Here is a 25019-nt window from a genome sequence, read left to right as displayed (position 1 = left end):
TAAAATACTTCAGATGCATTTTTCAGTAGGAACTCAGTTAGTTTTAAGATTTCCCTTTAATCAGTCACCACTGTATCTGTGATGCTTGTATTTGCTAAGAAGCAACAATTCCCACGAAAAAGTAGTGGACAGACCTCTCAAAATTTCTCAGTTGTCTGACACTGCAATCTGCCTTTGGTCCTTTTCAGACATCTACTCCACGGGATGTGGTTTCTGGTGTTTCCCACTCTGACTTATTTGCCATCTTCCTTTCATTTTATTCTCTATATGGTCATCTAAGCCTATGGATCCCTCTTATTTTCATCCATTCCTACTTTCCTGGGTCAAGCCCGAGGTTTTGTCCTACTTGCTTTTTCAACCATTTGACTTTTGCATCCCTCCTTTCCCCTCATTAATATTTCACCTCCTTCCTAGCAGTCTCCTTGCCCTTGCTTATCCCACAGGCACCTTCTATACTATTCCATATGTTTCTTTTCACTTTCACCTCTTTCTTCATCATCCCTCACTCTCTACATCTCACTGAGCTGATTTTCTACTTTGTCCTGCCTGGGGTAGCAGGCAGAGCATAAATGCAGAGGGAAGTGATAATGTTACACTATCCCAAAGTCACAAGATGCAGATGTGCTTCTGAGCTTCCCAGATCTGGACTGTTCTCTGGTTATGGCTTGACTCTGTTGAGATGAGATTGAGTCTTATCTCAAGCATGTCTGACCTCTGCTGCTGCACTTCTTTCAGTGAGATGGAAACTCATGCACATTGTTTGGAAAGGAGCTGAGACCTGCTCTGTTCCAGCCTTTGTCTGATTCAGGTGATTGAGGGATCAGTACAGACAGCTGTCCAGGTGTAGTCAAACTGACAGAAAACTTCTCACACTACAGCCCTTGAAGCTGTGCACTCTCTTTAATGGTTTCAGACTTGCTTTCCCACCCACTGTGCTCAGGAACTGGCCATAATTCTTACCATTGATTACTGGGATCACTACCCTTCGTAAAGTGTAAGACAGAAAATTCTCCACCAGTGAGACCTGCAATAAAGGGGAAAACACATTTGGTGATTATTGCATGATGCCTAGGGGACTGCAGCTTGAGGGTGAAAGGCAAGGGTTAGAACTGCAAAAGATTAGAAACAACATTTTTCATTGCTAAGAAAACTGGCAAAGAAAATCTCGGGTTAAAAAAAAAAAGATGCTTTTTGTTTTAAACGGCACCTGGATGATGTGAATATACAAGGCAATGCAGTGTTTATTTTTCTTGCAATACTATTTTTTTTTTTCTGTATGTTAAGTACCTGAACTCAACCTTAAGTGTAGGAATGCAATCTGTTTAACTCCTTTTCAGCTTTCAAGTCTAAGTTTTCAGAAATGAACAGTGTTCTGGGTGGCAATAACTGCCTTCTCTCTGGTACTCTGTCTTATCCTGCTGTGCTTGGTGTTTTCCTTCCTTCACTTAAAGGTGTAGGTTGAGTTGAGCTGCTGTAGTTGCCCTGACCAATTCTTGGTATATGATGAATGACCAATCCAGTGGCATGCTGTTTCTTTTACTCCCTGTTTTTTACCCTCCTTTTATTTGCTGGAGTGATTCAAGATAATTCCTGAAGCTGAGCTTAAGCTTGACTTTGTACTTATTCCTACTATTATGTATACTTAATCAGCTGTGAATTCAGACTGGCTGTCAGAAACAGCTAGGAAAAGTGCTACCCCACTCCTGCCTTTGTCCTGCTGGATGCAGAAGCCAGTAAAATCAATTTTGATGGCAGACTAGATGATGCAGTCTAGGCAGACACTTCTCCCTATTTCAATTAATGTTGCATGGTAATAATAATATTTGGTGTCTCTGTTGACAAAAGAAACACCCCAAGAGTTATTTCCTCGTACTAGAAAGAAAAACAAACAAACAAAACAGGTAATGTATTTGAAAGCAGAAAGAGCAGTGGCAGATGGCATTTCGAATTCAGATGGAGAATTGTCCAGCAACAAGTTTGGCTGAAGTGCTTTTAACTCTGAAGGGCTCAGCTACCTGTCCTAGGCACTGAAACTGTTAACTTACCTGAGAGAATCTAACAGCAGAGTGCAGCAGGGAGAAGTGGAGCCTAAAGCGAAGAAGTAAAAACGGATTCAGTAAAAATGGTTTTGTATAGTCATTGTTGGAAGTGAACAGTCTTGAAGAAAAACACCTTTTCTCTCCAGAAAACAGAATATACATTTTGTTTTTTTTCTCTTAAGGTGCTGCAGAACGCGTGTACAAAAATTGAATCCAGAAGTAAAGTAGGTAGTCAGAATTTGCATTTCCTTTTACATTTCATTTGTGCGACTTCTTACTGATTTCATGCTGATTAACATATTTAATTTTGCCAGAGACTCTGATTCTTAACAGTGTTTTTATCAAAACAGACAACTATCCACTTGTTATAGAATCAGTGGGATCTTTCTGAAATCAACCTACTTCTATAGTCATCTGTAGTCTTGGGCTACAACTACAAGATTAGTAAAGAAAAATTCTCTGGAATTGCTACTTCCCATAATGGCTAAACTACACTTTCCTCAACTGTTTGCTATGATTTGGATGAACTCTTATTCAGTCCCAGCCCAGTCTAACTTTTCTTGATGATGTCTGTGATACACACTCAGATAATTGTAAACATAATTCTGGAGGAAAAAAAAAAACAAACAACAAACACATCATACAGATGAGCAGAAGAACACAATCTCATGTCAAAAGTTTTGCGTGGCAACATTCTTTTTTGAACTCATGCTGACAGGCTCTGATCATTCCAAGTCCTCTTTTCCTGTTAAAAAGGACCAGTGACCAAAACTCAAAAAAGGCTGCCTACATTTTTCTCTAATGGATATGTAATAAGTTAAAAAATACAATATACTCTGGAATTCTGATCCAGCTTGCAGAGCAGGGCTACCAAGAAGAAACATGGATATGCCTGAAAGTCAATTCTACACAATTACACATTTAGGGAGAAAGTGGCTCTAAAACATAACTGAGTTTGAAGTGTGAATAAAATTTGCTGAAAGCCAGCTGACAACACATGTAGCTGTAGGTACCAGAAAACCAGCAAAATGTAAGCAGAATCTAAAATGTTCTGAGCACTGTTTCAAATTACAGAGACACTTCTAGTCTCTTTTTTTGATGGCATGTTATAGTATCAGCTATTTAGTGTCACTTTTCCCTACCCCACATGTAAAGGTGTACAGAGAGCTTGTTATACTGCTCCTCTAAAGCGTTTTCGTGGTGGCATCTGTTTATGATGTTCAGACATGCCAAGGCAGCAACATGTAAAGGGTGCAGAATAAACAACTGAACCTCATTCTCTAGCATCAGCACAGACTTAAACAGATGACTTTAAGATATTGAATATGTTGAACACTGTCATTTGGAGGGGTATTTAACCTTGAGAATGTGGTAATATCACGTTGTACACGAGACATGGGTATTCCATAATATTATTATATTTTATCTGCACAATATAGATTAAGTAGTTAAAAGTATTTTAGAGCCCCTGTGAGAAAGAAGGTAACCACTGCTCTTCTCTTGGTGAAACAAGTGCTGTTAGATTCTGTTAGACAGAATGATGTTCTGGTGGGTCCTAGCATTTGAATCATTAATGTTGCTTTCTGAATTTAATTACCTCTTCAGAAGTAACGAGATGATCAGCTTCTGTTTGATTACTGTCAAATTGCTTCTGGTACTTGTTGTCTGCGGGGAAAATACAAAACAATCTTCTGTGACTGTATACGTTTGTGCCTGTGTCTGAGCTACAGGCACAAATGCAACTGCTTTTTGTCATTGGAAACAACACCTAAACATTATATTTAGTCAGTATGTATATACAGTGAAATCATTTGTGAATTTGCTGCTTTCTGAGTGCAGCAGGGAATACCTGAGTGAAGTGATAATACTGCCCTGATTCCTTCCTTATCATTAGTGTCATTTAAATCCCTGCATAGCTGACTTAATTGGATCACTTTCAACCTAATGAAAAGATGTCTGGGAACACACTGAACAAGAACGAACAAGTTAGGAACATCAGATAATCCCATTAATATATATTACAATTTATTCTCAAAGAATCACTCAACTTCCCACATGGGAAGAATGAGTTTCATAAATTGCTTGCTGTACCTGCATATTAAATTCTACAGTATGTAGTGCACATTTTCTCCCTGTGAAATGCAACAGAACAATATGCATATTTGTGACAGATTTGTATACAGTGTATTATGCTGACGTCTGATTTCAGAAGACTTGAAAGATTACTGTATAATTTGTTCAGCCTCAGCACTGAATGTTATCTTCTAGTTCACGCTACTTACTAGATTCCCTGTAAAGATGTACTGGATGGTTGAATTTGGCAGAACAGCAAACACCTCTACAGATCCAGTGATCCATAGTCTGCACGTGTCTGACTGCAAACTGACAACAGGTGGTGATGTAGCCATCAGTTTCAGAAGCACTGGGCACGCTGTCGGGCAGCGCGGAGCAATCTGTGGGATTTCAGAGAAAAAAAGTTGAATGTGCAGTTCCTGTAGCTTAAGTTTTTTTTAAACACAGTTTCTGTGGCTATATCACAACAAGGTGCTATATAACAATACTCTTGTTAAACTCAAGAGTAACTTCAAAATAGTCAATTTTTATTACACCAGTTTAAATGTTGAAGTTAGCATGGCATACACGCTGAGTTGCAGAGACCACAAAGCAAATGAAGACCCACAAACATTGAACATATCTGGAGAAAGAATTTAAGAGACTTCAAAAGGAGAGGACTGGTAACACATGATAAAGAAGTGAAGGAATGAGGGAAATGAACAATTCCCCCCCCACACGCACAAAAAAAGTGACGACCCTGACAATATGACAATACAGAAAACTGGAAGAGCAGCATTCCAGAGAGTCATTTAAAAAAAAAAAGATAAACTCTTAGAGGACAAAAAATGTCACAACTTCATAGCGAATGTTGCCATATTAGGTATTTTTAAAGCATCTCGTAAGTATCTTAATGTCTTGCATTGCATTTATAAACTGTGCTCCTCATGACTATTCCCACTGTATATAATTTCCTGCAGCCAGAAGGTGTCTTGAAATAGAGAAGTCAGGCTAGCACAACAGAGATGCCTTTACTTCAACAGGAATAAAAGGAGACTGATCTTGCAGATGTCCAGCACATAGTCTTTATAACTGTTTCAGAGAGTGAATTTGCCACTCATGGAGGCAGAGAATGACTTCAGAGTAGTGTGATATAGTTAGGAAGAACATGGAGTTATGAGGAGAGGACATGTATGTTTGAATCTTCCACTACTTGTAAACAAGCTCAGCTTCCTTGTCTTCTCCAAACTTTTGCAAATATGTTACACAAATAATATCCACAGCAGACATCAGCTACTGCTCTTTCTTAAAAGATCTGTTCAGGCAGAAGTACCCACCTCAGGAACAAAATCTTTCAGCATGGCTGTAGTTAGGTTAAAAGTAGTAGCAAGCTGTGAACAAACGAAATAAGTCAGGTCATTATATGAGCTTAAAAATGAAGGCTTCCTTGAGAAAAGCATACTCTATTTACTTTGATTCTAGATAATCCATGTTTGAATTTACTATTTCCTTGGCCCAGTATGATTCCTAGGGGAGCCACAGTAATCTGTGGAAGAGAGGAGAGAAAGATTTCTTTCTCATGGACCTATCTCAGAGGCACCTACCAGACAGTCAGTACATGTTATGCTTTGAAAGAACAGATCTGGCATCCTGCTTTCTTCCTACCTTTGGGACTTTCTTAAATGGAATACACTGAATCTGTCAGATAGGACTCAAAAATCTTATTTGCCCTTTTTCTGCTGACCACTGTGACAATGTTTGCCAATGCCAGACCCTCTTAGCAATGTTTCAGCAAGCAAAACTTCTTGCAATCCCTGTCTACTAATGCTTGTGGTAACAGCATTTCTGAGACAAGTCTTACATGTTCTTCACCCACAACTGAAAGCTTACTTTCCTTATACCTGCTTCTTGCCTCATTTTGCTGCTTTCAGCACAGCCAATACATATGCTGTGGGCCTCTATGCAGCAGATGGTGGACTAAGTGTTCTTTTTCCTATTTTGCCTTTTCCATTGTTGTTTGGAACTCATGCAGAGGAAAGCTTTCTTTGGTTATTTCATGCACGCTTTGCCCGCCAGCTCTGTGACATTCATCTTTGCCATTTACTGCTAGAACTGCCAGTAAGTTCAGGCCTGAGGGAGACTTTGACTATCTAAAATGATGAAATGAAGAAAAAATGTCCTGGTTCAGTCATATAAGCAGTAGAATTCTGATCCAGCCCAGTGTGATATGGCAAACATAATCACAGCATCATAGAATCATTAAGGTTGGAAAAGACCACTAAGATCACCTGGTCCAACTGACTACCCACCCCACCATGTCCACTGACCACGTCCCTCTGTGCCACATTCATACATTTCTTGAGCAGCTCCAGGGATGGCGACTCCATCACTTCCCTGGGCAGCCTGTAAAGTATTAACCCCGTTTGCTGACCATTCATGCTACTGGTATTTGTAATTCTATTACATACAAATTATACTCACGTCTTTGGAGATGGTGATGTTAAAGACCCCTGCTTTGTAGTAAGCCAATGTAGCAGTCTTAAGAAAATAACTGGAGACTCCTAAGTAGAGCATGGAATCACCTTTGCTTGGGAGACCAAACGGAGCAGGCACAAGGGGAGGGTCTGTGTGATTTCCTACTGGATAGACTGTGCCCTGCAAAGTCATTAACAAGTATTTCTACTTGTAAGCGTCTGTGTTTGTCAGAATGCATTAGCAGTGGTTGAACAGAGGGAATTCTTATTCTATCTTCTTAACCTGAAGATAAAATTGACAAGTAAAACCTGAAGCAAGCAAGAGTTTCTTATACGCCTTGAAAATCAGCAAAGCAAAGTTCTTTTGGAAAAAACAAAACAAAACAAAAAACAAAAAACAAACAAACCAGGAATCACAGAGAACCTGGCCTCCACCCTTTCAAAATTTGAATTTGAGCAGTCAAGTGAATGTTCTGAACTGCCAGCATGAGTCAGAATAAAAATCCTATAGACCACAGTTTCCTTCTGTTGCAAAGATACAGTTGTTCACTTAATCTAAGAGTGACATTTAAGGAAATTCTTCGGGAACTCTTCCTCACCTCCTGACAAGCAGTGTAAGAGAGAGACAAAGCAAACACCTAACCCTGATAAAAAAAGATTGAGAGCTGGAAAATGGCAACTCAAAACCATCAAGAATCAGCGTGTTCCAAGGAACACTGAAGACCAATCACTTCTTTACCTGACTCATCTGTAATCTCATGATAAGTGTCAGCACGTTAAAGTTTAACTTGTAAATTCTAACTAGCCATAGTTGCAGAATTAATGATATTGCTAAATACTCTTAAACTGTGTATATCTTCCTTGTAGAAGGTGTCCAAAGAACTTTGGTGTGTTTCTTTTATTTTTTCCTGTGGATGGTGTTTCTTGAATAAAATAAGCAGAGAGAGTTTCGACTGTTACTCTACATGTCTTTCTAAACTGAAGTCAACTGAGAGCAATAGGGATGCTCTACCTTACAAAGATGGTTGAAGTTGCTGGATCAGCTGAGTGTTCCTGGGATATCTCTTGCCAGAAAAGGTGAAAAACTAGTGAGAAAGGAACTGCTGTGTGCTGCTTCTCTGTGAGAAGTCTTTTTTGGGTGTGACCTCTCCATATACAAGAAATGGATTCATCCCAAAACAGACACTTTGAATTGTAATCACAGTAGGCATCATAGATTATGTATCACTCATTATAAAGCACGTCTGAAGGGATTCAACTGAAATAATTTATTTTGGTGAATTAACCAATGCAGTTACTATATTAAATAAACACTTGTGTCTGGTTTCTAAAACAGCCGTTACCCGAAACATCCCAAATCCTTATTTCTTTTCTAACTGAATAGTGGAGAGGCTGAGTAAGACTGTAGTGAAAGAAAATGAAAAAAGGCAGAAGAGTATCAGAACAGACTTCGAGAGCACAGAGGTATTCATGTCAAATTACCTTCAAATCCAAGTTAATGTGTGATTTGAAGACTGCTGGAGAACTAACTAGGGAATAGTCTATTTGTGCAAAGGCATCTATTTGGCTTAAGACTAGAAAAAATAATAGACAAAAACAAAATAGGCATTATTACAAAAGCATCATAGCAGCTTTTATTTAGTTAAAGGCAAAGATGTTCTAGAAATGATGAATCTGATGAGGGGGAATAGTGGGAGAAGGAAGAAGAAAATAAAAAACTTGCAGTAAGGGAAAGGTTCCTCCAGTTACAGGCCTACTTCTCTTGTTTCACAACTGAATTGACCCCTCAGAAATCTTCTCTCATGCAGCACAGTACCAAGGGCAGGATCCCCTTAATTGTTTTGTGTTTGCATTAGAGAACTGAACTTCTATATGATTAGTGCAGTAAAGGAAAACAGTACTAAAAACTTTGGAAGATGACATTAGCATTTTACGCATATCAGTGTTGAAGATAATTTGTTATCAGACAATGTGATCGAAGACTTCTTTTTCTGAAAAGTACTCACATACAACTTCAGTCTGACTTTTTTTTGATTGGATTGTAAGTTCTGTTCACATTGCATAAATAATTAGATGGCTTTAAAGAGAAATGGTGAATTCACAGAGATTATGAACTCCTCAGTATGATAGCACAGCCTTCAGCAACCTTGGGCCTGAACTGTTTGGGTACCTGCTATGCAAACAATGTTCTTGATAACTATGATGTTCAGTATATTTCCCAGTGTATGGCACATAGCCTTTTTGGGGAAAGAAAACAAACACAAGTCTGCTTCTGAATATGTGGCTATATCTGCAATACAAACTGAAGAGTTGGAAAGAAATCTCTGACATTAATACAAAATAATATATATTATATATTATGTTTATTACTATGAGAGTGGTGAGGTGCTGGAACAGGCTGCCCAGGGAGGTTGTGGCTGCCCCATCCCTGCAGGTGTTCTAGGCCAGGTTGGATGGGGCTCTGGGCAGCCTGGTCTAGTATTAAATGCAGAGGTGGTGGCCCTGCCTGGGGGATTGGAGATTCATGATCCTTGAGGTCTCTTTCAACCCGGGCCATTCTATGATTCTGTGATTCTGTGTGTATATCATATATAATACATATAATATATGTAATAACGTAGGAGAATTATGTGAATTCAAATTAGTGAGAACTACAGACAAATATTCTTGCAGAAAAAAGAAAAAAAAAGAAAGAAAAAGAGAAGGTGTAGGATACTTATTAATTATAGTTGTGAAAATCTTAAATGCTTTTTGAGCATCTATATCTACTGTCTTCATGCCTCTGTGACATGAGTGACACAGGAATTGCTACTGCTATGAAGAGAAATATGCTTAGGGTGACTCTGTCTTTCTGCATCATCTCGTTATCTCACTGACCTCAAGTTTAAAACATGATGTGCTAGGCTTGTGAGATCTTGCAGAACTACAGTGCAAGACTGGATATTTGTTAGCTTTTTAGTGGATTACTGCTTACATTTTCTTATGTCCACTGTAGCAAGAGCATAAAGGATCACTGGGAAAATTTCATCTTGAAAATCTAAGGAAATAACATTTGTTAGCTATAACAAACTCAAAGATTTCAGGTGACCTGCTCTGGGGACAGAAGAAATCTGAATGTTGTCTATAAGGTTCTTGCAAGAGATTTCTAAGAATCTGAGATGGACTAATGTAGAGAACAATGGCTCAGTCGTTATCTCTTTGCTTTTTTTTTTTTGTACTGTGAACACAGAAATGGATTGGCAAGTCATTAAAACACCACAAACAGCACACTGTGAAAATTAGTCAAAAAGCTCAAATCAGCAGCTCACCTTTCTGCTTTCTAAGCTGTGCATCCATCATTTGTATTTTGTATTTGATATTTAGGCATATCTATAGGAAAGAGAGAGAAGTCAGCAATGCAAGGGCTGTATTTGAATTCCTCCCTTCACTAGCTGAAATCATCTTTTCAAACTTACATTTTCCTCCAGTTTGGAATGAATGGCCTTCTCAAGATAACCAGATAGGAAGCTATAGATCCAGCTGAAGAAAAGGAAATGAACACAAACACTTTTTACGATGGATTGAAGTCTTTGAAATATAAAATCATAGAATATTCTAAGCTAGGGCATCAGTGTCATTTAGATTAATGAAAACCAATTACCAATATTGGTAGACTGCACCAATACTATGAGTTCTGAGTCTCATTGGAGCTATTTAGAAGGCAATCTGCAAAGCTGTGAATGTTAATCTTAACATGCTGATAACAGCCACATTGTCTCTTTAAATACAACAAAAAGCTCTCTAGAAAATCAAAACAAGGAGAACTACAAAAATTATGTCAGATTTTCTTTTGAAATATAAAGTTTTATACTTAAATTGTAGGTCATCTTGTCAAAATGTATAATGAATCTAGATCCCTTCCTGCAAATTTCCATTTGCCATCTTGTACCTTTTAATATACGCAAGTGTCAAGTTTTTCAAATGCAGTATGTCTAGTCAGCTCATTTTTTTGCATGTGCACAAAGAAATGTAGATTAACCACCCTTCATGCACTCAGCAAAGGAGGCTCTTTACAAAAAACAGGCCTTTATAAATCTAATTTGATCCTTCACTAGTTAGCTGGATCTCTGAAAGGCAAAATTTGAAAAGTGGCCCTTATGTGACAAACTCCACTATTTCCCTCAGAGTAATTAGAAAATCTTCTATACATACCTAGCATACATACCTAGATCCTTCATTTAATTTGACTTTTACACTACCAATGCTCAGCTGGCAACTGTGCAGCAACACAGACAAGTGGCCTGTGCTGTCCCGTGATACTTTGAAGACACTTGCAATGAATAATTCTGAGATGGACAGGGTAAATCCTCCTTGGTCTTTGCTAAAAACAAAGTAAAATAAAATAAAAACAAACTTCAGTCAGGGAAACATGTTCTCCAAGGGAATAATTTAAGATACTACCTGTAAATCGGTTTCAAAAGGACTTTTGGCTTCTATCATCTAGAGTGAATGATGTTTTTCTTTAGTGACTAAAGTCAATCAGGCACATGCATTGCATTTAAAACAGGTTATATGTGTGTGTTTCCAAGATATGAATTTTTCAGTGTTGTGCAGAATTTGAAGAGTTTGCAAAAGCGTCAGAATTTTACAGTGACAGAAGACGTTTCAGTCCCTCATGACAGGTCATCCTGAAGGCCTTTGGGATTGCAGCACTAGAAGTCAGTTAGCTAACAAATATATAACCTACTGGTTCTCAACTTCTTAATTGTTCTGATTCTTGTTTTCCTGTCTAAAATTTCAATAATCTTTTCTAATGTATATGTTCATCCCTTTTATTCTTTCTCCAAACACATTCATTCTTTCTCCTTTCTGTAAAAATCCCTACTAAGACATACACCCCTCTCCAATTTCCTTATTCACGATTTCTAGCAAATTTAGGTACTATTACTACTATGGAGAAAGAGCCCAGCCCAATAGCAAGCACTAACCATGAGTCTTTCAGGTTTCTTCTCTATTATTCAGGCTAAGAACAATTGTGGGAAAACACACTGTCATGCTCAGAGAATAATCTCAATCCAGCTCCAAAGCACAGGCTACCTGTGACAAGACCAGTAAGTACCATTCCCTGCCATAACATCCCTCCTACCACAACCATTTTCAAATACGTTTCTCAATCAATATATGTGCATTAAGTGACTATCTAGAGGAAACACCATTCTTCATACCCTCATTTTTCCTACAAGCCATCAGGAAAAACATTTTCACAAGGAGAGTAATTCAGCACTGGCAGAAATGATGTGGAGAGGTAACGGTATCATCATCCTTGCCTGAACATCACCAGTGCATAGCTCACCCAATGTGTTGACCAATCTGTTTTGAGCAGAACAAAATGACCTCTAGAGCTTCCAAACTAGCCTTACCCATACTTCAGTGATAGAGATCACTGTGAAAGGATCTCAGACCATCTGCCTTTTTGGACTGCTTGGGAGATGGGGAAAAGTTTAGCTACTTAGATCTCTGTTGCTGCATCCTTAACTGCTCTTCTTTAGGAGGAATCCGGATTCACTGGTTTAGGAGCAAAGTGTCTGCCATGAGGTTCTGGGACTGGCAGAGTGCACTGGGACACAGTGGAAACAGAGGAGGGCTACAGTGAGATTTGGAAACTCAGGAATAATATTGAAAAAGCTGGGATAAAACCCATCTTACTGACCCTAGAAATGGCCCAATAGGCCTGGATTGTCAAGGGCCTCCCTTGAAAAGCTGACTTTCAGTTGGGATCTCTTATTTTAAGCTGAAAGCAATGTTTTAGGATGAAGGAGTGGAGGGGTTGAAAAGTAAGGCATATTCAGAATTTGTTTAAACTTACAGCTATGTACAAAACATAATATGGAACAGAACATAATAGATTGTTCCCTATGTCCCTCAAAAAGGAAAGAAAATTCCTTAATAACCTTGCACTTCACCAAAGCTGGCTTTGACTCCCTTCCCCATATCCTGCATGCCAGTTCCTCATCTCCCTTGCAGTTGGTGAAGTCCTCAGAGTTTTTGTATTTCTGGTGTTTTCTTTAGATCATGCCCCAGTCCTTATCCTCAGCAGGAGGGAGAGGTAAATTAGTGTTTGGGAACAGCTGATGTGCTCTGCTGAATTATCCTTTTCCTCACAATGCCAGTATGAAAACTACATACAGATTGGGACCACAGTGACAGTGCTTTCCAGGCACCAGTACTAAAACTGAATGCAAAACTGCATGTACGTGCTCCTTTGAAATCAGGACATACTGTGAAATGTGCAGCCTGGTGATCCATCTTGCTGTACTATCTGGCTTGCAAACAGAACAATGCCTACTGCTGTTAGCAGGTACTCTATTAGCCCCAGTTGTAGAGATTAGCACCTTGAAACCTTTTCTGATATCCCAGATGTTTTAGCCCTCCCTTTTAGGAAAAAAAAAAAAAAAAGAAATATTGTGTTAAAGATATGTAAGAAAAATGCTGAGATAGAAAAGTGGAAAAATCTGAATGTGATGATGTCATTGAAGACAATTTCATACTGCACAGGCTCATGAAGCCAAGTCATTAATCCACAGTGACTTGAATTGTAGAATTTTTTAACTTCTGTATGTTTGGCATTGTGACAGTACTCTCCTTATAAAAATGATCACCTTAGAAGACAATACACATTGTAGCAGCAAACAGATAATTAACTATGGAGTCAACCTACTGGTTATGCTCTACAAAAAAAATTAACAATTGCTGTAATTAAAATACTGTGGTCCTGCATATACAAATCGTACAGTCTGGACAAACTGTGCATGCTAACATGACTCAATAACTCCCAGAGAGACATACCTGCATTAGTTAGCAGGGAATGTTTCCCTCTTGAGAAGTTCATGCAGACTGTTTTTTAAATGCTAAAGCATATCAGACTTTAAAAAAAATGGTAACTAGCAACTAAATTTCTGACTTACAATTCTATTTCCACTCCCAGAACTCCAACTGCACTGTACTTACAGTAGCCATGTTTTCACTCTCCAGTCTGCACTGATTATAGCAGAAGCATGTGCCACTGATAAACTAACGCCAGTGCCAGGAATAAAGGAAGCAGAAGTTTCTGGTATATCTACAGCATCAACTCTGAATCTACAGAAAAAAGGAAGCAGGATGTTAGATTGAATGTTAAAAGGTTAAGAAGGAATACTTATGATTGAATTCTTCTGCTATTAAAGGCAAAGTCTACGATTTGTTAAAATAATTTCCCAGGAAGTTTAGAAAAGTATCTGTACCGTTACACTGAGTAGCATCCTTGCAAAAAACATCCTCAATACAATGCTAGGGAAAAAAGATGCCCAGTCAAAACAAAAACTTCCCACTGGGAGAAAAACAAAGTCCTTGAAGTGAAATTTGCTTACTGAGGGAAAATAAGTCTGTCTGTTATACGCAGATGCTGCATCTATTTAAAAAACCTAGGTTGTGTGAATGCTAGCATTCGCTGACGAAGACCAAAGTTTCTCCTTCCCCTTCCGTATCCCCTTCCTCATCTCCCCTTCCTCATCTCAGCAAAAAATTCATTTTCAAAATACAGTCTTATTTAAAGACTTCCCCATGAAAACAATTTTTCCTGATATTCAAAGACATTGTGTTGCAAATGGGTGTGTTGAACTGCACATTGTAAAGGTATCAGCTGCAATCTTATCATGAACTGGACATTCCTCATTGTTTCCTGCTATCTGGCAGAGATCTCTGAAACAACTGACTTTCATCTACTTACCTGGGACTGGAGGCACTAGCTAGTTTTAGTGAAAATGGACATACTTTTTCAAAAACATCTTGGGCAAAATTAAGGTTGGCCTAATTAGTCCTGTTTTCAGGGAAGTGAGATCAGACTGTGTATTGGGAAGGGAATAACGGGTTGGGAGAATGAATTGTGATTTTGAAGATCACCCCAACTTAGTTGAAAGGACCCTTAAGATCTTCTGGATCATGCCCTAATCCAGCCCAGGCCAAGTAAGGGCCCTGTTCATTTGAGTGTGAACATCTCCAAGGATGGAGATTCCCCAACCTCTCTGTTCTTGCTCTGCTTCTCCTCAGCAATTTTCTTAACTTCTAATTGAAGATTTTCTTGATGTAACTTGTGTCTGCTGCCCATTATCTCCTCACTGGGTACCTCCAGGAAGAATCTGTCTCCACATTCTCCATAATCAACACCCAGCAGACAGTGAAAGATGTGAAGTAAGACATCCCATCACCCCCCATAATTTTTTCTTATTCAGGCTGTCCAAGTCCAGCTTTCTCAGATGTGCAAAAATTAAGGTCTCAAGGATACTATAATACAATGAATATTAGTAATATATTAGTATATTAGGACATTACTGAAATATTAGATGTTAGTAGAGGATGTGGAGCCTATCCAGCACAAAGTATGTGAAGTCTCCCAGATTGTTATTTTTTGCTTTGGGTAATTTATAAGTAAATGAAAATGATACGAAGAAAAAATGAAGTAAAATACTACTGGGCAGCAGAACTTTACTTGGAAGTAGTATTAAAAGGTCAGAAGTTACTGTTTTTTTGCTTACAGTATATTGAAAAAGCTTAAACAGAAAGATGGGAATGAAGGCTGTAAAACAACGTGTTTTTCTATTACTTTCCTTGTTTGGAAATATTGTAGAAAGCTCCATAGATCTTTTACTCTACAGGCTGTTCCCAGTACACTTTCCTCCACAGGATCCTCCAAGTTCTACAACTTTCCTCAGCAGGAAATCAAAGTAGAGCCTTACCTAATGAAAATGCTATTTTAGCCATTGTATATCTACCCAAAAAGATTCTGCAAAAGTCATCTTCCTGTGCCATTAACTCAGATACATCATCTCCATACACACATTTTCATCTTACTCTTTCGTGATGGCTTTTCCCTCATGAAACTCAAACAATTCACCTTCACTGCTACATCTCCTTCATAGTAGCAGATGGTTAAGAACACCAGTTTTCCCCTTTATTCCATCCATTTTTCCCACCGTGTCATATCCACATGTACAACTGCCTTTGCCCCAAACTCTGAAACAGATCAACTAATAAAACAGCCAAACTGCTCTTTCAAAGGCCCTCTAAATGTCATTTTTGAGTATGGTAGAAGGAAAAAATATGAACATGAGAAAAAAATTCTCTGGAAGAAGCTACCCAGAGGGGCTGTGGAGTCTTATTCTCTGGAAATATTCAAAACCCACCCAGATACTTTCCTGTGGAACCTACTGTGGGCAACCTGCCTTAGCAGGGGGTGTCTCCAGGGGTCTCTTCCAACCTCTATGATTCTGTGATTCTGTGAAATACTTTTAAAACTGTTTCAGCAGTTAGAGGAACCATTAAAGTTTTGTACTGAACAACAATAAAAAAGGCTGTGTAATTATTAGTATGGAGCTGTTTCATTCTAAAACTTTTAAATGCATTTCCTTCACTTACCTTGAGATTGTATAATTCACCTTCACAATGGAGAAACTCTCCTGCCCACTCCAGCTTGGGAAGGTCTCCTTCAGTAGTCTTCGCTTCAGTAGTTCTATCCCAATCTTCCTGCCTACAATGGGACAGAGGAAATCAGATACCTTGTAGGCCAGATTATGGCATGCAAAGGACCAGATATACTGACAAATAATTCAATCACTTTTAACATAGTTCTGAAAACTCTCCCGTTCTTAAACCCTTACCTAGACCTCTTTCCAACTACTTACATATCTGCATCTGTTGTCCCCATATGAATCATTTAATTCAAGATCACAATGATCTTGACTTGCATTTTACATTCTAGAACTCTTACCAATTATTTGAAACTGTTATACTTCCTTCACTTTACACACAGTATGGATAACCTTGGAAATACTTGGTCATCACATTTCTCTCAGATTGTCTTCTACCTGTTGAATGAAGAGGCCTGTTAAGAAGTGACAAGATGACCAACATGCATAGTCCTTACTTATGTAAGAAGTGTGAACATATGCATATGAAGTGTTGGTATGTCAAATACTTTTTTACAGGAGTTTCTTTAGCTTTAGAGCCTCATAGCTGCTGAATTAAAAAAAAAAAAACTTTTTTTCCCTCTCTAGAATTCAGTACGTTAAAATCAAACAATGACAATAAATGATAACTCACTATGATTCCCTGGAAATTCCTTCTTCAAAAGCAAAAACGTAGACTCTGTTTGACAGAAATACCCTCAAGCTCACTTGTGGTTCTAAATGAGAGCAGCCAGTGACCTCAAACGGAGCTTCTCTCAAGGTTCTCTCAAACAGAGCAAGTGAGCAGGGAGGATCTATTGACTCAACCTTCAAATCTCATGTTAAAGGAAAATACATGATTTAGCTGAGGTTTGTTAGAGTTAGGATAGTATGCTTAGGTTGCAGCTGGACTTGATGATCTTTAAGGTCTTTTCTAACCTCAGTGATTCTATGACAGGCACCACACTTTTCAAATACAAGAAATACCATTGGCAGTCACTGTCTATGTCTGTTCTTATCCCCAACGGCTAACACAGGGTTAGTCTATAACTTTGGCACTTGAAAGCCATGCTTACTGCTAGGCTCATATTAAAAAACAGCAGACTGAATTTTCATTTCTGAAGGCAACAGAGACGCCTACGGAGTGCTTTTCATAGTATTTCATAAAAAGATACAAAGAACAGTTCTGTTTTGGATACCTGATGTTTGCCCTGCACTTAACTCCTCAAAAGTCTTAACAACAATGTTCATACAGAGAAATAAGTAGACCTGATCCTCACTTTCATCTCGAACTCATAAGCCCCAAGCTTCTACTTTTCATCTCACAAGTCCATTGTCTAGCTGTCAGTGTGTTCAGTACATAAATAATGATTAATACTTAGCATGACCCAGCCTTTGTTGAATCTGTACCTTGTTAACCTTTATTATTAATATTAATTCTGTAAACAATTGAAATTGTACTGAGTGCCCTCCACACCCACAGATTACACCTTCAGCAGGAGGCAGTGAGAGCTAGCCTGAATAGAAAGAGTAAGGAAAATATACTGTAGAGGTTAGGAGTGCCATGTACAAGATCACTGATGTTCTGTTAGGGTCAAAATTACAGCAGATGGTTGCTAGATTTTTTTTTTTTTTAAGTAACAGCACATGCAGGTTCTATCTCACCTCAAATAGAAGAATGACAGTAAAAGTGTGCAGTTACATGCCCATTCCAAGATCGTAAGCTTTCTTTTTTTTCTATTATATGTTGATTATTTTCAATTCAATATCACACTTTTAATCAAGATTTTAGCACTTTTTAAAAAGAAACAATTATATGACCATCCCATTCTAGTTCTAAGACAGTAGATAAATATGAGAATGTAATAGAAACACTGTTGGACTGCAGGAGCATGCAGTCCCAAATTCTACGATAAATTTGTACCTTGAGTCCAAAAAAGAGATTCAGAGAGAGAAGGGACAAAGGGTGTTCTGTTGCAAGGTGACAAAAGGAATATATTGTTTCAATATTTAAGGTCCAGGCTTCTACACTGCACCCTTTTTAAAGAATTATATTCTGTATACCTAGAATATTTATCATAAATTAATTTCTGGTAATGACAAACATACCATAATCCAGCCCTTTCTGAGTAATTCTCACTTTAAGACCAGGATTAGCTTCAAGTTGTAAAAAGAGCAAACAGGGCAGGAAAGAATACCACATCTTTTGCATCTTCTCACCTTTGTCACTGGGACCTGTTAACAACATTTATGATGCAAATGTGATTGCAAATGATGCATACCATTAGTCACAAAAAATCTTTATCTGTCATTGTTCCCTCAAAGAAACGAGGACAAGGGTGGATAACCATGAGAGGTTTAGTTGGTGATTTTACTGCATAGAGTGGTCATTGTGGGAGCAGTGATTAACTGGATACCACTCCAGTAGTCATCACCTATTGGTGAGATTGCATGGTTTTGCTCCACTATGCTTTCCTCTCACCCATGTTTCAGCTGGTTTATTTTACCATGTCCTAGCTCCTGCAGATTGAACATGACAGAGCTGAGAAACATGTCTGTCCTCCTAAAAGCCAACACCCTTTTCATATACATAGACAAACTTCTGACTTAATCCAAACACTGATCATATCAGCTCATAAGAGGGGAGTGGAATGGTTCATTCAAAACATGTACAAGAATTATATAGTGATCGCATGGCATATTTCAGTATTGCGAGTGTGTCTGAAGGCAAAGCAAGTAAGCCACTACGTGGTGGGACACAAACATGAAACACAGCTTCAGAAGAGCAGTGACTAATCAGTCTTTTTTTTTTTAATTTTTACACTTACAGAAGTAAGGTTTCTTTGTTCAAAACTTGCATTCATCATGATTTTCACTACCAGTGACAGGCACTGTTTGATTCTCTAGAAATTGAATGTTGTTTCTCATGATAACTCAAGTGTTCCAAGTGCTGAGTGGAATTTTTATTAGGGGTCTGTTTGGTGATTTGACACTGGCCTTAACACTGAGGAGACTGGATCACACTTTTCCAACATGTAAGACTATGATCATAATATCTGCCTATGTACAAAACCAGACAACACACAAATGTATAACAAAACAAAAAAAGAAACATATAACTCCCTACCTCCAAACCTTTGGTAGTCTTACTTCTTTGCTGGAATTAATACTGATGAGGCCAGACTTCAAACAGCTACAAATCCAGTATCTACTCAGTAGCTCATAAAATACTGCTCTTCATGGGACTTCTGAACTGTAAAATAGACAAAATGCTTTATCAGTATTGTTCTGATAATAGTTACCTGAAGGAATCCTTAAAAATCATAGAAATCATAGATAAAAATAATAGAAAATCGTGTAAATCATGAAATACTTCTGAAATGGCCCCAGAAATTCTGTGCAAGAAAAAGTGGCTTCAGGAAAAAAAAAACAGATAAATCTGAAAATATGATCCAAATTGAGACAAATTTGGAAAATCCTTCTTTACGTGGTCTTTCCATCTAGTTTTTATGCTTCTTTGATTTTCTCTACTATAATCAACACAACATGAAGAATTAATTTAAGGTAGCAATGTTACGTAAAACAGCCAGCTGGAGTCACAAACTCTAACGTTTTTCCAAAAAGTCGTAGCTTTTCTTGCAAATGTCACCTTTTCTAGCCTAATTCTATGGAGTCGATTAAAAATCAATATAAAACCAAAAAAACAGATTTTTCTGTCATTAAATAACACAGATATATAGTAGATAGTTACCTAATTTATCTAAAAGGATTGCTAGCAGCACTAACATAGGTGAGGTACCTCACTGTCATTGAATTTCACTCCCACTGAGAAACAGAAAACAGCAACCTTCGTTACTATTTCTCTTTGTAGTTATATGCTTTTGCTAGGCTCTTAAATGTATCCCAAGTGCGAAACTGAAAGAACAAAGAACTTTCATGGTGCTAGAAGACGGTATCACTTCATATTGTTTTCTCAAATCAACAAGCTTTACATTCACACTCCAAGGCTGATATTCTTGATTTCATCAAAGACCAAAGCCTCTGTTATATGCCTGGGTTGATTGTACAAGCTTAGTCAGATGAGCACAACAGACAAAACTAAAGAGATGGAAGATGTCAGCTGCCTGATAATCTAAATCAGAGCTGCCAATTTCATTGATGATGACAACAGATGATAGACAAATTGCTCTGATTTTTATCTTCAGTAACTGAGCACGTATCAAGCAATTCCTCTCTATAAACAATTCTCTTAATTCTTTTGTCTTTTCAGAGATAGAGTGTTCAAGTATCTTAAATAAAGAAAAAAGATGAAAAACTGTTTTGCTTCAGCCTGTGTGCTTGTCTCACCCTGATGAAGTACTCTACTCACCAGAATGCAGATATTAGAGCTCTCCCTTGTGAAGTCTGAAAAACAGTTTAAGCGAAACTTGCAATAAAGATAACAGCTGAAGTCTGACTGAGAATCAAAGACTTTGATACAAAAAAAAAAAGGTCACTATTATTGTCTTACACTGTCAGATTTAACACAGCCACAAAACACACTATCTTAAATTGATCAACCTTTTGAATATCCCTGAGAAAGAATGTTGTCAATGTCTTGTCTTGGCCCTGCACAAACTTTTCAGTCACTGCCCACAGAAAAATTTTTTTCACTTACAAAAATTCAGCGAAGAATAGTTAAGAAACACAAAACAAACAGTTCTCAAACACAACAGTAAAAAACAGCATAAACCCAACCTGCACTCCAGAAAGAGCATTTAGTTTCACAATCTCTCTGCTGTTAGCACAGAACTGGGATTAGACTTTTCAGTTTCTTCCTTGTTCCGTTTCTTTCAGTTACTCAGCAGCACGCTCAGGAATAGGTATGCTTTCTGCAGCTCGCTCTGCAATATCAAATCAAAATGACTCAATAGCTTCATGTTTTTAACCCTTCCTATACAATGATATTCCATACAGAAAATCACTCAAGAGAAAAGTAATACAACATTTATATGGTTACTGGGAGGGAGATATTGCCAGGAATGCTTGAAGTATCCAACAAATGATACAGACAGAAGTTTGCTAAAGGACATAAAAGCAGGTGATCTTCTGCTCTCTACTGCCACTGGAAAGCCTTGGAGCGTAGCTGCCAGAGAGCTACTAATCTGTGCTGGGCCACAGAGAAAACAGCCAAACCAAACCAACACCCATAGTTGCAGTGCCTACACAGAACTCATTGATGATGTATAATTATGTTGAAAGGCAGTTGTCTGATGAGCTGATGGAAAACGAACATACACTTTCCACTGTTTTAATCCATTTAGTTTGCATTCCTGACCACTGTAACTGTCCTGTCCTAGCACCTGAACCAGGACTACTTGATTCACTTTTAACAAAGTTCATTTAACAAAGTCAGTGTTCTCACACTGCACACTGGCCTCACAGATAAGAATTGCAAGGGTGCTGCTAATGCAAAGATATCAAACTCTGTTTCTGAGGTGTAACTCCAAATAATTTTGCTCTGCACATAGCTCTCAGTAGTTCAATAGTGAAAAGAAATATATAAAGAACAAAAGCGTTAAGGTGCTTGTGAGAGGTAGTCTGATCTTCAAGGACCTTAAGATTTCCTTATAAACTTATAAAATCTTACATAGGACATGACTGCCTAAGATATGTAAGATCATATATTCTGCGACTCAGGATCCTCTCCAATCTAAGGTTCTCACATCATAGCTGACAGCACTGGAGAAAAGACAGTATAGTGACCAATTGGTCCTGAAGGATGTCCTGAAGGACATTCCTGATTCGGACACTTCTGTCAAATTTTTTACAGCCTCCATTGATCTTTGGTCAAGAATGATGAAGGAAAGCAAAATAAATTATACAGTAGTGTTTTTCTACCAGCATAGTAGACAGATTTCCCACGAGTAGATTCCTGGATGCCAATTCTGGCATGGAGTTACCTATTAACAGCAAAATGAAGACACTATCCCAATTCATTGCAATTGCAGATAATAATGGACAACTCTTTCCTGTGCTGCCTAAGACATGCACCTACCACCACTGGAAGCTGTGCTTTTTGTGATACCTTTCCTAGGTTCTACCTGTACAAGGATCTTACATGTAATTAATACAAGTGGGTTTGCCTAAGGTAACATGCAATCATATATCAGATGCTACTCTGCAGTGTTTGATATAATCAATCACAGTAAGCAATCCCTTTTTTGGATTATCCATTATTTGCAGCAAAATTGCTTTTAGATTTGTGCAGACATGTTCACAATTACTCTGTTTGGGGGTATTTTCTCACCTACTAGCCCACATGGCAGTGCAACATACCTATAATCTTGCCTGTGTAGTTGTCTACCATGCAGTGCTGCTGGGTCACCCTAAATCAGAGACAAATTCCCAATGTTTATGTTGACAGGCAGCACTGGGTGCTGCTTTTTCATGTGCATTAATAATTAAGTCTGTCACTGATGGCCACTTTGGAATGTGACACATTCAGTTCCTTCCGAGGAGGAGTCATTCACAGAAATGGTGACACTCACGAGACCTTATGCAAGAAGCACTATGAGTAAGTCTCCGTGCTAAGTGAAAGCACAAAAAAGTGCTTTCTGTAGGCTTAGGAAACAGAATAAGGGTGTCAATGGCCCCACTGCCTCCTCTCACTATAAAAATCTACACTGCAATCTCTTAAGTCACAAACTGAGGAAAACATGGTGGTAGCAAAAAGGGCTTAAAGAAATGTAGCAAGCCCTTGAAAGCCCATTGGAAGGTCCTGTCCTCCATATGGCTAAGATTTTCATCGGGAGTAGAGCAGTTAAGAGTCACATGAAGAAATGTCAGATGCTGAGTAAGGGCCAACAGCCAACCTGAGATGTTGTAAAGCAGAGCTTCACTAGAGGTATGAGCTATCAACACTAGTATAAAGGATTTCAAATACATTTTAGGACTAAGGTTGACTGTCATCAAGCTGCAAGAAGCCAGGAGGTTCTTTCCACTGGCTTAGATTTGAACATCCCTGCCAGTGTCACACTCAGAATGGTACCCTGGATTTTCAGATTTCCCGATGATACTGCTTTCTCCATGCCCATCTGCTCATCCTACCATTTCTGCCATCTTTTGGTGTGACCTTTGTCATTCAAAATATTAGAATCCTGTAGCTTAATGTATGTACACATATACATTTTCTATATTTTATAAAACACACTCTTTGCAGTAGTAAGTATAGAAAGAAAAACACTGGAAAAGGTCCGCTGGTTCACTCTTTATTACTGCACTCAGCTTTCAGAAGAAAATATTCCATACGGTATGCAAATGATCCAAAGAGACCTTTACTTTTTATATATAAAAGAATATATATATACTTTTTATATAAGAAAAATTTTACCATTAGGGCTCTCAATAGTTTTACTTCTTTGGTGAAGTTCTTTCTATTATTTTTTACACTGATCATGTGTGTGGGGTACTTGAATTGCAAAACTATGTTGATTTCATGAAAACCATGAAAACCATGAAAATCACATTTTCAGCTACTTAATCTTGACAAAGAACTTTCTTTTGTCACTATATTGTATAGTCTTTTTTTAAAGGATTAGACTAATAAAAGTTACCAATTCTGATAAAGTGAACCATGCTGAAAGTCAAAACTCTTGTAAACAACCATTTATTCAAACTTGCAAGCACAGAAGTACTGCATGCAGACCTGGGGCCCCGAGCACAAGAAGAATCTGGAGCTGTTGAAGTGGGTCCCAAGGAGAGCCACAAAGATTAGAGGGCTGGAGTACCTTTTCTGCAAAGAAAGGCTGAGGGAGTTGGGCTTGTTTAGCCTGCAGAAAGCTCCAGGCTGAACTCATTGCAGCCTTCCAGTATTTGAAGGGAGGTTATAAGCAGGACGAGGAGCAACTTCTTACAGGACAAGGGAAAATGTCTTTAAAGTAAAGAAGGAAGATTTAGGTTAGATGTTAGGAAGAAATTCTTTACTCAGAAGGCAGTGAGGCACTGGCACAGCTGCACAGAGAGCTGTGGGTGCCCCATCCCTGGAGGCACTCAAAGCCAGGTTGAATGGGGTTCTGGGCAGCCTCAGCTGGGGGGTGGCAGCCCTGCCCATGCACAGGGTGGGAAATCAGTGATCTTCAAGGTCTCTTCTGGCCTAAACCATTTTATGGTTCGATGATTTCCATACTATTTTTGTAGAGTGCCTTGACCAGCCTGAGGTCAGTTTCATACTTGATTACTGGAATTCCCTCCCCTACAGACAAAAGAAAATCAAAATAGCACAGAAATTCATTCATCAAATAATTTCCCTTTTATTACAAAAATAAGACAGTGAACTTGAGCCATCTGAAATGGGCACAGGCCAATATGGAAGCTCTGCATACCATTTCAGCCTTTTGTTTCTCAGTTTCTCCTGTTTAATATTTAGAGCTGAGGGCAGAACATGTCTGAACCTGAGGCACGACTTACAAAATTCAAAGGAAAAATTGTCAGAACAACAGCAGAAATGCTTATTAGCTGATTAACTAACAAGTCCTAATTAGTGCAGCCAGGTCCAAAGGAACAGAAGCATCTCACTTCACACTTCTTTAGCTTGTGCAAGTGACTAACATGGTGCTTCTGCTGAAAATAAAGCAATGAACGTTTATTTCTCAGAAGAGCACAGTGGAAACACGGGAGGTGGCTGTGAGAGGATCAACACTAAAAAGCAAAACAGAGAAGGATATCCACAGCCACTGCAAAAACGGTTGTGGTGCTGAAGGAACACGACACATTACAGAGCCAACCTCCTCCAAGACTAAGGCACAGTGCTCACGGTGCCCTCTCTGTGCGTTCTCTTTTCTCTCCTTGCCGTTGATGGACGTACTTTATTTGGTATAGTGCCGATAACCGCCTTCCAATCTCATACCTCCCCGCCACTGCACACCACGAGCGCGCGCATGCGCAACAGCAACCCGCGCACCGCGCCACCGGCGGCGGCCATCTTGACACACCGAGCAACAGCTCCTAGGGCAGCG

General features: G+C 38.6%; 1 protein-coding gene across 3 annotated transcripts; it reads right to left on the bottom strand.

The window, feature by feature from the left end:
- Window positions 1-77: 77 nt before the first annotated feature.
- LOC104911477 (BPI fold-containing family C protein-like) lies at window positions 78-25013 on the bottom strand. 3 transcript variants are annotated; one of them, XM_031554716.1, is made up of 15 exons: window positions 24869-25013; window positions 20761-20906; window positions 19151-19276; window positions 15995-16106; window positions 13553-13681; window positions 10757-10925; window positions 10021-10084; window positions 9874-9934; window positions 8048-8139; window positions 6573-6746; window positions 5429-5482; window positions 4322-4492; window positions 3637-3704; window positions 2046-2088; window positions 78-1024 (listed from the first exon to the last, which is right to left on the bottom strand). In XM_031554716.1, exons 6-15 carry the CDS (start codon window positions 10780-10782, stop codon window positions 848-850), a joined length of 930 nt encoding a protein of 309 aa, XP_031410576.1. In that variant the 5' UTR covers window positions 10783-10925; window positions 13553-13681; window positions 15995-16106; window positions 19151-19276; window positions 20761-20906; window positions 24869-25013; the 3' UTR covers window positions 78-847. The 3 variants fall into 3 exon arrangements, with proteins under 3 accessions (XP_031410576.1, XP_031410579.1, XP_031410578.1); XM_031554719.1 differs by having other exon boundaries at window positions 10770-10925; XM_031554718.1 differs by lacking the exons at window positions 19151-19276; window positions 20761-20906; window positions 24869-25013 and adding an exon at window positions 16347-16479.
- Window positions 25014-25019: the final 6 nt, after the last annotated feature.

This window comes from Meleagris gallopavo, chromosome 1 (genome assembly GCF_000146605.3).
Source record: "Meleagris gallopavo isolate NT-WF06-2002-E0010 breed Aviagen turkey brand Nicholas breeding stock chromosome 1, Turkey_5.1, whole genome shotgun sequence".
NCBI classification, from domain to species: Eukaryota; Metazoa; Chordata; class Aves; order Galliformes; family Phasianidae; genus Meleagris; species Meleagris gallopavo.
Note: the sequence above shows the minus strand (reverse complement) of the source record. Positions and strands in the feature narration are given on the sequence as shown.